General features: G+C 48.5%; 1 protein-coding gene across 2 annotated transcripts; it reads left to right on the top strand.

The window, feature by feature from the left end:
- The first annotated feature begins 1,720 nt into the window (after positions 1 to 1,720).
- LOC119890059 (palmitoyltransferase ZDHHC1-like) lies at positions 1,721 to 15,607 on the top strand. 2 transcript variants are annotated; one of them, XM_038701084.1, is made up of 11 exons: positions 1,721 to 2,746; positions 3,266 to 3,485; positions 5,142 to 5,317; positions 6,534 to 6,635; positions 7,412 to 7,536; positions 7,633 to 7,788; positions 8,323 to 8,444; positions 11,103 to 11,191; positions 12,577 to 12,697; positions 13,025 to 13,094; positions 14,332 to 15,607. In XM_038701084.1, exons 1-11 carry the CDS (start codon positions 2,739 to 2,741, stop codon positions 14,838 to 14,840), a joined length of 1,698 nt encoding a protein of 565 aa, XP_038557012.1. In that variant the 5' UTR covers positions 1,721 to 2,738; the 3' UTR covers positions 14,841 to 15,607. The 2 variants fall into 2 exon arrangements, with proteins under 2 accessions (XP_038557012.1, XP_038557013.1); XM_038701085.1 differs by having other exon boundaries at positions 1,724 to 2,746; positions 14,335 to 15,607.
- The last annotated feature ends 1,824 nt before the right edge of the window (positions 15,608 to 17,431 follow it).

Here is a 17,431-nt window from a genome sequence, read left to right as displayed (position 1 = left end):
TCTGTCAGGAGCCGATCTCCTTTATGTTCGACTACAACACTGCACGTTCTGCAGAACAGCTTCCCTGCTTTGGTGAAGAAGATCTGGATCCTGGTCTTCATGGGACTTTGCTGTTATTTCTGTAGGTAAATGTGAGACAGACACGGCTGTGTGTGTGTGTAATAGTGTGTCTGTGTGTGTGTGTGTAATAGTGTGTGTGTGAGTGTGTTCTGTAGGTGGGTTCCCCCTCCGTCTTGGCGTTCCTCCATCCTGACTCTGTTATGTAACCTGTAGGCCGACCACATCTTCCTTCTCTGCATCGAGGTAAACTCAGGCTCTGGTTTGTGGTCTGATTCCCCCCCCCCCCTCCCACCGAGGGCCCCTGTGGGACCCACATCTGTCAGCTGACTCAGGGGCGTCTGCAGCCAAAAGTTTAGAGCAGAACAAACTGTGGATTCCTGCATGTTTCTCATTGGGAGATCAGCGGGGGAGGTTCCATTTCAGAAAACAGAAAATCAGCTGAAGTTCAGTCCGACCCAGGAGCAGGTTTTATAAAACCTTTAGAGGACCAGCAACAGCACCAGCTACAGTGTATACACTGAGTCTGGATCAGGCCTCCATGAGGCTCCAGCTTCAGCAGAGACAGAACCAAAGGTCAGACATGACTACAGAGACCTGAAGAGCTCAGATCATCTGGTCTCTCCAGCACCGTCTCACAGGTGTGAATCTGAGATCAGGTGACTGTAAATCATGTTGCTCCTCGCCAGACCGCTCAGGGACACCGAGCTCCTGATGCTCCTCCTCCTCCTTCACCTGTTTGTTACCCACTTGAGAAGAGGTGGGGACATCAGGGCTCAGATGAAAACACTTTACGTTTTCAGAATAAATGATTTTAGGAACTATAACGGGGGCCAGTATGAGGCCGTAAGGCGGGTCAGGAGAAGTTTTACAACACGGTGCATTAGAGGGCGCAGCGCAGGCTGTAACATCCATCACACCCGCACCTACAACACCAGGTCAGTCCAACATCTCCGGTACAGAAAGAGCCAGGTCAGGCAAGTCCACGATAACATCAGGTCCAACATCACTGCTGTCAACACAGAAACAACTTGTTAACGTTCACACTGTGAGCTAAACTAACCTGCAGATGTTAAACTGCCTCGTTAGAGAAACAAGACGTCACCAACAGAAACTGGAACAACTAAAGTTCCTGATCAGTGCAGGTTTTTGGGTCACTTGTTTTGTAGCTTAAGTTCCTTTTTTTGGACATGTAGTTTCTATATTTGAAATGCACTGCAGGTTTTCTTATTGTGCAAATAAACCTCTCTCCGAGCATTTCGTTTACATGTCTTGGTGCTGTTGTTCAGAACATTTGTAACAAATGATGCTTTTTAAAAGTGATGCTGGGGACCGGAGTACTCATGTCTCCACTGTCCCCAGGGTAAATGACACCTGTGGTCCCCCCACCAGCCTTCGTGCAGCTGCTGCCCCCTGCTGGACGCAGCACGCTCACACAGTCTGTGGCTGCATCAACATCAGTTTTTTTTTTTTTAATCAAAACAACTTCTTCTCTCTACAGACAAATAACAAATAAGCCAGTGAGGTCAAGAAGAAAATATAATCTAAACAAAGGCAAAAGAAATGTTTTATTAATAAATATCTGGTAAAGCTTACAGAGGTCACATGATTTAACAGCTTTTTTGTTTGTACACTCAGATATTGAAAGAATATACTGCTTAATGTTACCAGCAAGCTCCAGAAAGCTTGGCTTCTTTTTTAAGAATTGTGACTTGTGCAAATAAAATTTGGTTAAAATAATAAGCAAATGTATCACATAATACTCTTCTTTGTCATTTTTTGTGAATGCAAACTATACATTTTCCCACCGCAATGCAAATTGAGGGTAAATATGGACAACAATAAATTGTGACACAAGTTTCTTGGTATGGGGCAAGACCAAAATAAATGCACCAGCGTTTTGTTTAGTTCTCCTCAGACTCCTCATTCTTACTTTTAGGTTGCAGCGAAAAACAGACATTCCCAATAGTTTTCTCTTCACGTCCACCCGTGTAGGGGATCAAACCCTTAAAACACATCAGTTTATGTCCACAGCCACGCGATTTGCTTTATTCAATGAACTGTATGAATTGAACTGTTCTTTTGTCATTTATTTGAAGCTTTGGCAACATGGTTATTTTGGCATTCATGCTGAATTGAAGTGGGCGGAGCCATCAGCTCCACCGACCAATAACAGCGGACCTGGAGCGTTACCTAGGAGACGGTGTACAGAGCGGAGGGAGGCAGCAGCAGGCTAACATGCTAACGTGCTAACTAGTCGGTTACCGGACAGCTGAATCACCGTGTTACATATTTCAAATCACCGTGGACGTTAAAAGGCCCGGTGTCACCGTCTGCCGCCGTTAGCCAGCTAGCATGGCAGCAGCGGCGTCCAGCTAACGAGGCGAGATTAGCGGTTAGCACGCTAACCAGTCACCGAAGCTAACGTGCTAACATAAACAGTGTCCGATAATACACGCCTGTACCGGTTAGCACCGAGCTAACAGCCGGGATGGATGTGAGCTAACAGACCGTGGTGGTCTGACCCGGATCTGAGCTGCTTCTCTGGACGGAACCGAGCCGAGGGGTTCATCCCAGCGACAGCCTGGTCCTCCCGGGCCGGGGAACGGTCAGATCCGGACTCTAGAGGAAATGCAGCGGACCGGAGGACGGATCCACATCCCGAGTCCCGTTAGCCGTTTATGAACAGGTGAGCTGCCTCTCGTACCTGAATCGCTCAGGTGCTGCCAAACTGGAACACATACTCTCGTTTATTGATCTTTCAATGAAACAAACGTGACCGTCAGAGCTGCAGCTGACGGTCACTTCATCACGGATTCATGTGCTGATCATTCCCCTGATGAATCGATCCACCGTTTGATCTGTAAAATTGAACGCACCTGCAGCAGCTAATCGATATGATCATGCACTCAGTGATCGATTTATTGGTCTGTGGAATAACAGTGTCATGTCAGTAAGTGTCGATCACTTCCCCACAGAAGAAGTTCGAGCTGCAACCGTTTAATCAGCAGCAGATCAATCAAAGGATTCATTGATTATGTTTGTTCATCTGAAGATCAATGATTTGATTAGTTGTGTTTAAAGATCATCAGCTGCTGTTAGCTGTTACACACCTGGACAGGTGTGCAGTGATCCTGCTGCAGCTGATCTGCTGGTCATGTGATGCAGACCGTCCTCTCTGAGTCTTTGCTGTTGAATCTGTGTGCAGGATGGACGTGTGCAGTAGGAACCCGAACCGCACGGCGCCGGTCGGCGAGGACGGCCCGCACCGAGCCGACGCGCCGCTCTGCTCTCGGACTAACGGCTGGAGCTGGCCCCCCCATCCCTTCCAGCTGCTGGCCTGGTTGCTCTATGTCTACTTCGCCGTCACCGGCTTCGGCGTGTTCGTTCCCCTTCTGCCCGCCCACTGGATCCCTGCAGGCTATATCGTATCCTTACACCCGGTGTTCAGGGCCGCTACGGGGCAGTGTCAGGGCCACTACAGGGCAGCGTCAGGGCCACTACAGGGGAGGTCAGGGCCGCTACGGGGCAGCGTCAGGGCCACTACAGGGGAGGTCAGGGCTACTACGGGGCAGCGTCAGGGCCACTACAGGGGAGGTCAGGGCCGCTACGGGGCAGCGTCAGGGCCACTACAGGGGAGGTCAGGGCCGCTACGGGGCAGCGTCAGGGCCACTACAGGGGAGGTCAGGGCCACTACGGGGCAGCGTCAGGGCCACTACAGGGGAGGTCAGGGCCACTACAGGGGAGGTCAGGGCCACTACGGGGCAGCGTCAGGGCCACTACAGGGGAGGTCAGGGCCACTACGGGGCAGCGTCAGGGCCGCTACAGGGCAGTGTCAGGGCCACTACAGGGGAGGTCAGGGCCACTACGGGGCAGCATCAGGGCCACTACAGGGGAGGTCAGGGCCACTACGGGGCAGCGTCAGGGCCACTACAGGGGAGGTCAGGGCCACTACGGGGCAGCATCAGGGCCGATACACGGGCAGTGTCAGGGCCACTACAGGGGAGGTCAGGGCCACTACGGGGCAGCGTCAGGGCCACTACAGGGGAGGTCAGGGCCACTAGAGGGTAGTGTGAGGGCCACTACAGGGGAGGTCAGAGCCACTACAGGGGAGGTCAGGGCCACTACAGGGGAGGTCAGGGCCACTACAGGGTAGTGTGAGGGCCACTACAGGGGAGGTCAGGGCCACTACAGGGCAGCGTCAGGGCCACTACAGGGGAGGTCAGGGCCGCTACGGGGCAGCGTCAGGGCCACTACAGGGGAGGTCAGGGCCACTACGGGGCAGCGTCAGGGCCACTACAGGGGAGGTCAGGGCCACTACGGGGCAGCGTCAGGGCCACTACAGGGGAGGTCAGGGCCACTACGGGGCAGCGTCAGGGCCACTACAGGGGAGGTCAGGGCCACTACAGGGGAGGTCAGGGCCACTACGGGGCAGCGTCAGGGCCACTACAGGGGAGGTCAGGGCCACTACAGGGGAGGTCAGGGCCACTACAGGGGAGGTCAGGGCCACTACAGGGTAGTGTGAGGGCCACTACAGGGGAGGTCAGGGCCACTACAGGGCAGCGTCAGGGCCACTACAGTGGAGGTCAGGGCCACTACAGGGGAGGTCAGGGCCACCACGGGGGAGGTCAGGGCCACTACAGGGGAGGTCAGGGCCACTACAGGGTAGTGTGAGGGCCACTACAGGGGAGGTCAGGGCCACTACAGGGTAGTGTGAGGGCCACTACAGGGGAGGTCAGGGCCACTACAGGGCAGCGTCAGGACCACTACAGGGGAGGTCAGGGCCACTACAGGGGAGGTCAGGGCCACTACAGGGTAGTGTGAGGGCCACCACGGGGGAGGTCAGGGCCACTACAGGGGAGGTCAGGGCCACTACAGGGGAGGTCAGGGCCACTACAGGGTAGTGTGAGGGCCACCACGGGGGAGGTCAGGGCCACTACAGGGCAGCGTCAGGACCACTACAGGGCAGCGTCAGGGCCATGAAACAGGAAGTAGTTTTTTAGGACTTGAGGGTCCCTGTAATGAGGAACTAGTGGAACAGTAACGTCCCCATCTTCGTGTGTGAGTCCTGAGCTGTGCTTCAGTGTACGGGCGTCCTGTTCGTCTGTCACCTGTGTGTCCACGTGATGGCCGTCTCCGTTGACCCCGCCGACTACAACGTCCGAACGAAGAGCGACAGAAGTCCAGTCCCCGCGTTCGACCGCACCAAGCACGCCCACGTCATCGAGAACTGCCACTGCTACCTCTGCCAGGTCGACGTGTGAGTAACACACTAACTGAACCCTCACAGGTGAGCTCATGATCAACATCCAGGCATCCAGGAGAGCTGCTGCACCTGAGCAGGTGACGTCATCTCCCAGCTTGAGGGCTCTCAGTGGAGGACCGAGTGTCTCTGCAGGCTGCAGCGCCTCACTATTTATACACACACACACGGTGCCCGAGCCACAGCTCATCACTTAAAAGTGAAAAACACGTCTTTTCCTCGCCACTTTTCCTCGACCTCGATGGAAAACGTCATGAAGTCACAGAAAGAAGGTTAATTCAGACTCAGTATGCAGTGTGGTGAAAAATATTACTTCATTACAGGTTACAAAATGTCAAAAGTGTGACTGAGCAAACGCTCGCTCTCACTCCTGCCCATGTTTATCTACATGATTCCAGTTATTGTGTGTAAATAATACTTTTGTGTTACTGAGGAGGCGGGCCACTCACAGACTCCTCTTTCCCCATAATCCTTCACCCATACAGCCCACTGAGCTCACACTTGGTGCCTCAACAGAAGAAGTTAATATTCCTGTTAACCTGGTGTGACTAAGGTTAGCATTTAGGCTAAGCACCGTGGAATGACAGTCAGAACATAAACCCCTGCAGCAGAGGGAAGAGGAGAGACACATTAGTGTGAAGTGATTGATGTCTGCTGAACATGTAGACGTGTAGAGTCACATGTTTAATGCAGCAGTTCCTCTACACGCTGTGAATAATGAAAGTGCTCTCTGAAGCACTCTGAGCTGCACGTAAAGCCTCAGAAAACCAGGTCAGTGGGCTGGGTTCTCCCAGGAGGCCCTGAGAGATCTGGGTCAGAGGAATGGTCCACGGTCCAGGAGAGGGGCACAAAACATCCTCAGGCTGCTGCAAAGAAGTCAGACTTTTTATTTTATTAGTTTTATTTGTGTTTAGACCATAAAGATTTCTTTTTTGTAAATTACTATTTAAATGATTCTGTTACAGGATCAGTCATGGATCAGGATCTCTGTGGACAGGAACTGAGGCAAATCCATAGTTGTGTGTCCGGCGATTATCACCAAAATGTTTATTATTATTATATATTTAATGATAATTAAAAATATATCAGATCTGTGTATCTTTTCATCAGTTGGATGTGACTTCCTCAGATCTGTAGAACAGACGGGGCTAAAAACCTGACTGTCCCTGAACTCACCATATGATGCCTGTGTTTGTGTCTTGTGCTGTTTCAGCGGTCCGAAGTCCAAACACTGCAGTGCCTGTAACAAGTGTGTTGCCAACTTTGACCATCACTGTCGGTGGCTCAACAACTGTGTGGGGAGCAGGAATTACAAGTGAGTCTGTCTCTCCTTCTGTGGTTCTGGCCTCCAGGGCCCAGGAGGCGTCGTCAAGACCCAATATAATAAGAAGAATCAAAGCCAACAACACTTAATATAGTAATAATAAGAAATACTGTGTAAGCCTCACTGGTTCCTGATAACTGAAGCTAGGAGATCATGTTCACAGCACGCTGGGGAATGGTGGTGGTGTTGTCTAAAAATACAGATTTATTTATTTTTAACCTGAGAAACGTGGTTGAAACACTTTTTCTCTTTTAGCCCTGAGTAGCGTCTGCAGGGATTCCTCACAGGATGGACCTTCCCCATAAGGTCGGCCTGTGTGAACCTGAGAGGCGATGCCCAGGGCAGAAACGGTGTTTGAGCACCGAGGCTCAGATGAGTTTAACATTTGGTCAATTCAGAACTTTAAATCTGGATTTTGGTGGTTGTTCAGTCATGTTGTAATCTCATATTAATTGTAGTATTTATACATTAATATTAAAGGTGGAGGAGGTTGATAGGATATTAAATCAAGGGCAGGTTTCCATTTTCTCCATGACACCTCCCGCATTCTGATGATCCATAAATAAATCTAAACTATGTTTCCTGGAGTGGTCCAGTCTTTGTCTGTGTCCAAGTCCTCAGAGATACACACCTGTAAAATATAATGTTGATTCTGTGTTGCAGTAGTACTGCATGTAATCAGTAGTACTATTTGTGCTCAATAGTACTGCGTGTCATCAGTCGTGCTGCGTGTCATCAGTAGTGCTGTCCTGACTGTGTACCTGCAGGTTGTTCCTCCACAGCGTGATCTCGGCTCTGTTGGGGGTCTGTCTGGTTCTGGTCGTTGCCTCCTACGTCTTCATTGAGTTCTTTCTGGACCCGTCCAAACTCCGCACTGACAAACACTTCCTGGGTAAGACCTGACAGGTGTGCATGTCTGACCTGTGTCTCTCTCCTGCAGTGAGGAAGAGACAGGTGTGCATGTCTGACCTGCGTCTCTCTCCTGCAGTGAGGAACGAGACAGGTGTGTGGTTCGTCTTCCTGCCGGTGGCTCCCCTCAGGTCAGCAGCAGCAGTGATTCCGGTTCTGGCAGCTGTCACCATCGCTCTGGGTCTGCTGTCGTCTGTGCTGCTCTGTCACCTGCTCTGCTTCCACGTCTACCTGAGTAAGAAACAACAAACACACCTTATTTCCTTTCACATATTTACACAACAAACAAGAATGCTAAACAGATTTAAAAACCCATCTGTAAATGTCTCGCTGTAAGAAACTGTGTGTAAAATGATGAAACTGCCTTGAAGGGCGAGGAAAATGACTCGGTGGACAGGAAACATTTAATTTTGAGAAACCGGCTGTTAAAGATTATCTAACACAATAGAAACAACACTTAGCATAAACATGACTGTTTGTCACATGAACACATCTCTTATATCTGATATATGGACTAGCCAAACATTGTGCTTTAGAAAATAAATGAATGATATATGATTAAATATATATATATAAATAATGTAATTGTTCCAGTTTCCCAGTGCAGTGTTTGTGCAGCACGATATTTTTCCCAAAAAAGAAAAAAAAAACAAAACTTAAAAACATTACAAAACATATTTGATGCGGCAATCTTTGAAACAAGACAGTAGGTGGAGGTAGAGGGACTGAATGTGTAAACAACTAAACATTACTGTGTGTTTGTGTGCAGTGTGGAACAGACTTAGTACCTATGAATATATAGTGCGCCAGCGTCACCGTCAGGACCGCAGAGACTCAAGGAAACCAGGATCAGTGAAGGAGACAGCGGCTCCATCGGTTAACCTTGTCAAGGTATGTCTATCTTTCTATGGGTCTATCTGTCTGACCATCATGCAGGCGAAGCTCCTGGGCCAGGGGGTGGTAATGTTACTCTTCTTTTTGAGGGCACAGATGGTATAAAGGAAGTGGGTGTAGCCACTGTGACGTCACCTGTTGGTTTGTGGACCGCTGTTTTCAAGCCTCCAGTTTGGCATTTGGCTTTTTTTTTTTTTGTAACCAGAAGTGACCATATTTGGATGTGAGGGCGGAGCTAGCTAGCGTTACGTTAACTGTGATATTAGCTGGGATGCTAATTTTGGCTAGCAACAAACGGACTTAAAACAAAACGTACTTCCTGAAAAATTACCAGCCGACTCCTGATGAGCTTTTTCAGCGGCGCTGGTTAAATGTACACAGAGCAGCAGATACAAGTCGCCTCTATCCTTATTGACAGGTCGCCATGGTAGCAACTTGTCAATCAGCTTGTAGCCCCGCCCTAAAGTCTGGTTTCTGATCTATGTTCCTCTAAATGGGACCATAATTTACTAAATGAACATCATGCTGTGTTGAAGAAGACTTGAAACTAGTGACTGAGACCATAAACTCATCAGGAAAGTGTTTACTGAGGGAATAAATCAGCAGAGAAGTAGAATCATTTCCTCATAGCCTCTAAACATGAGGCGCACCGAGCGTCTAAAATATCAGATGCACTGAGCGTCTAAAACCACCGAGCATCTAAAACATGAGGTGCACCGAGCATCTAAACAAGAGGCGCACCGAGCATCTAAACATGAGGCGCACCGAGCATCTAAAACATGAGGCGCACCGAGCGTCTAAACAAGAGGCGCACCGAGCGTCTAAAACATGAGGTGCACCGAGCGTCTAAAACCACTGAGCATTTAAAATAAGAGGCGCACCGAGCATCTAAACAAGAGGCGCACTGAGCATCTAAAACATGAGGTGCACCGAGCATCTAAAACCACCGAGTGTCTAAAACATGAGGTGCACCGAGCATCTAAAACATGAGGTGCACTGAGCGTCTAAAACGACCGAGCGTCTAAACAAGAGGTGCACCGAGCGTCTAAACATGAGGTGCACTGAGCGTCTAAAACCACTGAGCATTTAAAACAAGAGGCACACCGAGCATCTAAAACATGAGGTGCACCGAGCATCTAAAACCACCGAGTGTCTAAAACATGAGGTGCACTGAGCGTCTAAAACCACCGAGCATCTAAAACCACAGATCCTCTAAACATGAGGTGCACCGAGCATCTAAAACGACCGAGCGTCTAAACAAGAGGTGCACCGAGCATCTAAACAAGAGGTGCACCGAGCATCTAAACATGAGGCGCACCGAGCATCTAAACATGAGGCGCACCGAGCGTCTAAACATGAGGCGCACCGAGCATCTAAAACATGAGGCGCACCGAGCGTCTAAAACATGAGGCGCACCGAGCGTCTAAAACCACTGAGCATTTAAAACAAGAGGCGCACCGAGCATCTAAACAAGAGGCGCACTGAGCATCTAAAACATGAGGTGCACCGAGCATCTAAAACCACCGAGTGTCTAAAACATGAGGTGCACCGAGCATCTAAAACATGAGGTGCACTGAGCGTCTAAAACCACTGAGCATCTAAACAAGAGGCACACCGAGCATCTAAAACATGAGGTGCACCGAGCATCTAAAACCACCGAGTGTCTAAAACATGAGGTGCACTGAGCGTCTAAAACCACCGAGCATCTAAAACCACAGATCCTCTAAACATGAGGTGCACCGAGCATCTAAAACGACCGAGCGTCTAAACAAGAGGTGCACCGAGCGTCTAAACAAGAGGTGCACCGAGCGTCTAAACATGAGGTGCACTGAGCGTCTAAACATGAGGTGCACCGAGCATCTAAAACCACCGAATGTCTAAAACCAGAGATGCACAGGGCGCGTTAGCAGCGTGCAGAACATTCACTGCAGTAGAAAACAAGTGGAAAAAGACGCCTCTTATTGCAAAAAAGCGCAGACCAAAGAGCCTAGATAGACAACATGTTCGCGGACAGGAAATATGTAATCAGCTCAGTTGTGCGGTTTAGTTTGAGTGCCACTGTGGACTGTGATATTAAATGAGCAGATTACTGTTATTACATTATTACTTAATAACAGGAGAAAATGTTCTCATATCTATGATAACGTCTGTGGTGAGCGTCTCTCAGCTGATCTCCTGTCTTCTTCTCCCGCTGATCACATCGTTTCCAACCTGAATGAATCTTTCTGAAGCAGCAGAGACGTTTGAAGCTTCGGCATCGTCTTCGTCTGCTTTTCTTCATCTGAGTACTGAAACAGTCCCTTCACAGGAGCTGCGGCTTCATCTGTCGTGTCTATAAGTCAGGCATTTTTATTTACACAGTCCAAAGTCACAAATCACATGACTGTCTGAGCCCTCTGTCATTAACAGTTGGGCTGTAATTATTACTGGCCATGATAACTGAACCACATCCGAGCTCTGGACAAACAGAACACAGAAATCCAGACTGAATGCAGCTTGTGTCACCATCAGCCTCTTTATTCACAGCGCAGTATATTCAGACTCACTTAACATGAATGAATTCTGAAAAAGTAGAACTAATAACACATCTGCCTGCGTCTGATAAAGGCAGCTCACACTCTGTTTATCAAACTGTCCTCTGCTGTCCCCCCTCAGGACGTGAACTACTCAGGGACTCTGGGTTACACCAACCCTCAGCTGGACATGCAGGAACCTACCACTGTGGCTGTGCGGGGAGAGGCAGAGTAAGTCTTTGCTTGGTCCTGATGGTCTGATCCTGTTTACGCACCTCATTAAAAGTTAATTAAACCCAGCGTTCTGTGGTGGTCCAGGTCCAGCCCACGGCCTGCTGTGATTGGCTGAGGCTGACCGGGTCCTGTTTCAGTAAACAGCCTACTACAGTCAGTTCATAACACAGAGGCCGGACCTGGGTCTCCATGGACACGGTTTTCTTTGCAGAAAACAGAGTGTGCAGAGTGAAATTCTTTGGCCGTGATTTCCAGGAAGCAAACAAAGTGTGTGTGTATGAGTGGAGGGAGGGAGGGAGGGAGGGAGGGAGTGTGTGTGTGTGTGTGTGTGTGTGTGTGTGTGTGTGTGTGTGTGTGTGTGTGTGTGTGTGTGTGTGTGTGTGTGTGTGTGTGTGTGTGTGTGTGTGTGTGTGTGTGTGTGTGTGAGTCCAACAGAACAGTCTTCAGAAATAACTCACCGAACCTCCTCTGCTGCTGACAGATGGAGCTTTACTAGACTGCGGGGGTGAGGGGGCAGCAAGACAATAAGATAACAAAACAATAAGACAGCAAGGCAATAAGACAATACAATAAGACAACAATACAATAAGACAGCAAGGCAATAAGACAAGACAATAAGACAACAATACAATAAGACAGCAAGGCAATAAGACAAGGCAATAAGACAACAATACAATAAGACAGCAAGGCAATAAGACAACAATACAATAAGACAACAATACAATAAGACAGCAAGGCAATAAGACAACAATACAATAAGACAGCAAGGCAAGAAGACAAGACAATAAGACAACAATACAATAAGACAAGGCAATAAGACAACAATACAATAAGACAGCAAGGCAAGAAGACAAGGCAATAAGACAACAATACAATAAGACAACAATACAATAAGACAGCAAGGCAATAAGACAACAATACAATAAGACAGCAAGGCAAGAAGACAAGACAATAAGACAACAATACAATAAGACAAGGCAATAAGACAACAATACAATAAGACAGCAAGGCAATAAGACAAGACAATAAGACAAAAGACAAAAATAAGATAAAGTAGTTCCCTGAGCGTTTTCCCATCAGACTAAATGGCAACATGACAAACTGCGACTTTTGTTGACTCGCAAAATAATCTTTTAAATTTCACAGACGTGAGTGGCACAATAAAAAAATAAAATAAAAATGTTGCTACGTTCAGCATGCTTGTGCTAATTTGTGTGTCACTTATTTGTTTATTATATTTACTTTGCAGCTGCAACAATCAGAAGAATTATCGCTTTAATTAATCAATGAAGTGACATAATAATGATTAGTGTTCAATCAGAGCTGCTTTCCATGCAGTCACACCAGAAATCTGTGTGTGTGTGTGTGTGTGTGTGTGTCAGGTTCCAGGCTAACGGCCGAGCGAGGACTGTGTCCACTCCTGTCATGGAGGAAGAATCTCCACCCACGGTGTCTACAGAGCCAAAAGCAGCAGCAGCAGCACACACACACCGACGCACACAGGTAAACACACACACACACACACACACACCGACGCACACACCTAAACACACACACAGACACACCGACGCACACTGGTAAACACACAGACACACCGACGCACACAGGTAAACACACACACACACATACAGACACACCGACGCACACACCTAAACACACACACACACACACCGACGCACACAGGTAAACACACACACACACACACACACACACACACACACACACACACACACACACACACACACACACACACCGACGCACACAGGTAAACAGTGCAGTAGTACACAGTGAGACCGATCTCATCCGGTTTGTGTTTTTGTTCTTTCACAGAAAAAGAAGGTCCGTAAAGTTCCAGCAGCGGTGACCAGAGAACGCTGCCCGAGCACAGCCCCGCCCCCCGGTACGCACCTTTTCTATACTTCTGAGGCCCTCAGTGAACCCCTGGCCTCCAGCCTCAGCCTAACCGCTTACTGGAAACAAGAGGTGCACTGAGCGTCTAAAACCACTGAGCATTTAAAACAAGAGGCACACCGAGCATCTAAAACATGAGGTGCACCGAGCATCTAAAACCACCGAGTGTCTAAAACATGAGGTGCACTGAGCGTCTAAAACCACCGAGCATCTAAAACCACAGATCCTCTAAACATGAGGTGCACCGAGCTATACTGGAACAAGGGCCCCTTTTAGTCTTTACATGTCACATTCACACACTGTGGCTGCCATGCAAGGGGCCAACACAGCCAGCAGGTTAGAGGACATGGAAACAAAGGTGGCGAGTCTCACAGGAACAGAAACAGCTGGGAACAGATGGGGCTTTGGATGCATCATCATCATCATCATCATCATAACGTGCAGAGAGAGAAAAGATGATGTTTCCTCTCCCCTTTGTTATTCCAACCCATTCTCACTACAAAGCCGTCACATATAGACACATGGGCAACACCCGCTGGCGTCAGTTTGTAACCGGATTTAAACACAGGACAAGGGTGTTTGTTTCCCATGTTTTTAACTCAAACCATGATGTTTTCCTAAACCAAAAGTGGTTTTGGTGCCAAAGTCTAGCCATATTGCAGTTTCGCAACTAGTTTTATTTTGAAAGTCTAACCGGACGTTGCATATGTAATGTTGCTAACATGACTGCGGAGCACCATACGTGCATAAACACTAAAGGGTACCCAGGGCGTTAAAGTGACGTCCAGAGGTCTGACCAACCAAGCTTCCATATGTGACGAGTAGGGATGAGAATGTGTTGGCTGTTCGCTTTGTGGCCGTCAGTCATGAATGGGGCTGGTTATCGCTACTCGATACCTCTTAAAGTAACTACTCTCCCTTTTCACCGCTCCCGCCTGCTCTCGCTTCTCACCGCTCCCGCCTGCTCTCGCTTCTCACCGCTCCCGCCTGCTCTCGCTTCTCACCGCTCCCGCCTACTCTCGCTTCTCGCCGCTCCCGCCTGCTCTCGCTTCTCACCGCTCTCGCCACTCTCGCTGCTCCCGCCTGCTCTCGCTTCTCACCGCTCTCGCCACTCTCGCTGCTCCCGCCTACTCTCGCTGCTCATGCTCGTGTTTCTTAGCTTCTGTTTCTTTTGATTCACAGAATGTCATTTAATGTTCTTTCTCTTGATTTTGTGTCGTCCTCAGCAGAATTCAGCACTGTGTCCACTGTGTCCCTGGGTCAGCGACTTCCTTTCCCAGCGTTCCCTTTGAGGGCCTCCCTGCCCCCCCTGGCCCCCACCTTGGGCCCCATGCAGGCCGCTGCCCCTCCTGCTGAGTACCACTCGGACTCGGCGGAGTCTCTGGAGGAGATCCCTGTGGTGCTGGCCAAACTGGGCTCTTCATCCTCTGCTGCCGGAGACGCCTCCTCATCCTCACACAGAGCCGTCCCGGTCTTCCCCCTGCCCTCCCCCCACCTCAGGACTAAGAGGAAGGCCTCCTCCTCCCGCGCAAATAAAAGCGCAGCAGTGCTGAGGTTTGAGATGGCCTCCGCCTACCCCCCCACGGCGTTTGTCAGCCGAGCCAGCGGAGAGGCCGCCGAGCCCCGGGAGGGAGGCCTCAGTCTGGGCAGGAAGCAGACTGCCTCCAAGCCCGGATCCAGACCAGCATCTCGGGCGTCTCTGGGTTCGGGTGCGGCCTCCTGGATGGAGCTTTAACCCGAGCACACTTTATTTTCTATCTCTGACTATTTATTGGTTCTGACCTTTTCCTTTGAACGCCAAAGCTCCGTCTGCACAACCTTTAGATGATTTTATAAAAGCTGGAAACCTTAAAGCTGAACCGAGTCTCCATGGTAACCCAGGGCCAGACGACATCACCTCCTGTCCAGCTTCAGTTCCACAACACAGCAACAATAATGCTAATGCGTAGCATGCACATGAGCCTCTCCCTGTTCAGACGGCCAACGTCTCCTAAAGGACGTTAAATAAATTACATGAAATAAAGTAAAACATGTAATTAAAACATAAGTTACACAAAATAATTACAATTTTAAACTTTTGACTAAAACATTTTACTACATTGTTTCACTTGTTATATATTTTTATTTTAAAAAGCATTGTTAAGTAATTCTTCCTCTCAGCTAATCACAAGCCTCCGGCCTCTGTTTGTATGGCGCCCCCTCGCTGCCACGCTGCAGACTGCAGCTCAGGGTTTGACCCTGTTAACCTGCTCGCCTGGTCCCTTGTGGTTTTCACACTTCAGCTGTTGTTCAGACGTCACATGTCAGGCTAGCTGGTTCCCCCAGTGTCCAGTCTTTACGCTAAGCTAAGCTAAGATGTGGCTGAAGAGGATTTCACTGTTCCTGTGTCTACACATGCTCTGTCCAGCTGCTTCACACACCATGTTTCCCCTATGGTTTCCTTTGATGATTTTTTCACCTGTTTATCAATAAATGACAATAACTGATCAGTTTCTTACACTACCTTCAGTTGTTCCAGCGTTTGTTTCCAGCCTGACAGGAACGTGTTGAGGCCATCATGCATCGTGTCCCTGCTGCACGTCACTGTCACTGACTCGCAGTAGGTTTAACTTCTATAACTTCTACCAGAGAGACGGTCTGAAAAGTCCACAAAGTCCCAGAATGCAGAGAGGTTAGAACAAACATCCGTTTACTCAGGATGCAGGAACTTCCTGAAGCTTTGATGGTAATCAGTAAAGAGGATGAAGACTTCCTGTTGAACCAGCAGGGAAACCTTTACGTATGTATGTATGTGTGTGTGATAGATATATAGAGATATAGATATCTAGACTACAGGAGGCATCATCAATGTGAAATTAAAATTAAAATCACCAATCATAACCACTTTGTCCAACCATATAATAGTTACTCTCTATAAATAAATAAATAAAAAATCTCTAAAATCAGACATAATAGAGCTTTTAGAACCAGGCGGTCAATAAATTAAGATGCATTAAAATGGATTAGAATAACCCACTTTGGTCACTTGTAATTCAATTGAAGAAAAAAACCCTTTGGTCACCCTCCGGATTTGAAAGCAGTTTTTGGAAACCATCGCGAGATTTCCACCCCGGCCAGAGGTCCTGGAAGTGCTGATAAAAGAACAATCCTGTGGACATAATTCAATCAACGGGCCCTTTTCCATGCTTCTCTGCCAGGTTTCAGTCAAAAACATTAAATGTCCGTGCTGGTGAAAAAAAATCTTTCAATATAAACAATTTATTTCTAATGGATTGAGCATTTATTAGGGCCATCCTCAGGGGTGCAGGCCCTCTGCAAGCACTAGTGGAAGGCCGGGCCAGGGGGCGCAGGAAGCGAGGGTCTGATCTGCTATGCAAAACAGAGCGTTTCACTTGAAAAAGGGCGGCTTCAGTAACCAAAGTCTCAATGGGAAAGAAATATGGTAAAGATGACAGATTCATGGGAGAACAGTAGGAGGGGCTAGTGCCTCAGGGCAGTGGCCTGTAGAGAAACAGGAAGGGGGAGGGGAAGACAGTGAGTGTGGAATGTAAATAGTCAGTTACGTGCTGAAGACTGCACCACTGACTGACTGACTGATTCATGTCCCCACAGACTGATTGTCTGATTCATGTCCCCACAGACTGACTAACTGATTCATGTCCCCACAGACTGACTGACTATCTGATTCATGTCCCCACAGACTGATTGTCTGATTCATGTCCCCACAGACAGAAAGACTGACTGTCTGATTCATGACCCCACAGACAGAAAGACTGACTGTCTGATTCATGTCCCCACAGAGTGACTGACTAACTGATTCATGTCCCCACAGACTGATTGTCTGATTCATGTCCCCACAGACTGACTAACTGATTCATGTCCCCACAGACTGACTGACTATCTGATTCATGTCCCCACAGACTGATTGTCTGATTCATGTCCCCACAGACAGAAAGACTGACTGTCTGATTCATGACCCCACAGACAGAAAGACTGACTGTCTGATTCATGTCCCCACAGAGTGACTGACTAACTGATTCATGTCCCCACAGACTGACTATCTGATTCATGTCCCCACAGACTGACTAACTGATTCATGTCCCCACAGATTGACTGTCTGATTCATGTCCCCACAGACTGACTAACTGATTCATGTCCCCACAGATTGACTGTCTGATTCATGTCCCCACAGACTGACTAACTGATTCATGTCCCCACAGAGTGACTGACTAACTGATTCATGTCCCCACAGAGTGACTGACTATCTGATTCATGTCCCCACAGACTGACTGGCTGATTCATGTACCCACAGACTGACTGGCTGAT

Source organism: Micropterus salmoides, unplaced genomic scaffold, assembly GCF_014851395.1.
Source record: "Micropterus salmoides isolate LMB-PRFRI ecotype aquatic unplaced genomic scaffold, ASM1485139v1 Ms_hic_scaffold_6, whole genome shotgun sequence".
Lineage (NCBI taxonomy): Eukaryota > Metazoa > Chordata > Actinopteri > Centrarchiformes > Centrarchidae > Micropterus > Micropterus salmoides.
The sequence above is the reverse complement of the archived record's forward strand: the minus strand, read 5'-3'. Positions and strand labels throughout refer to the sequence as shown.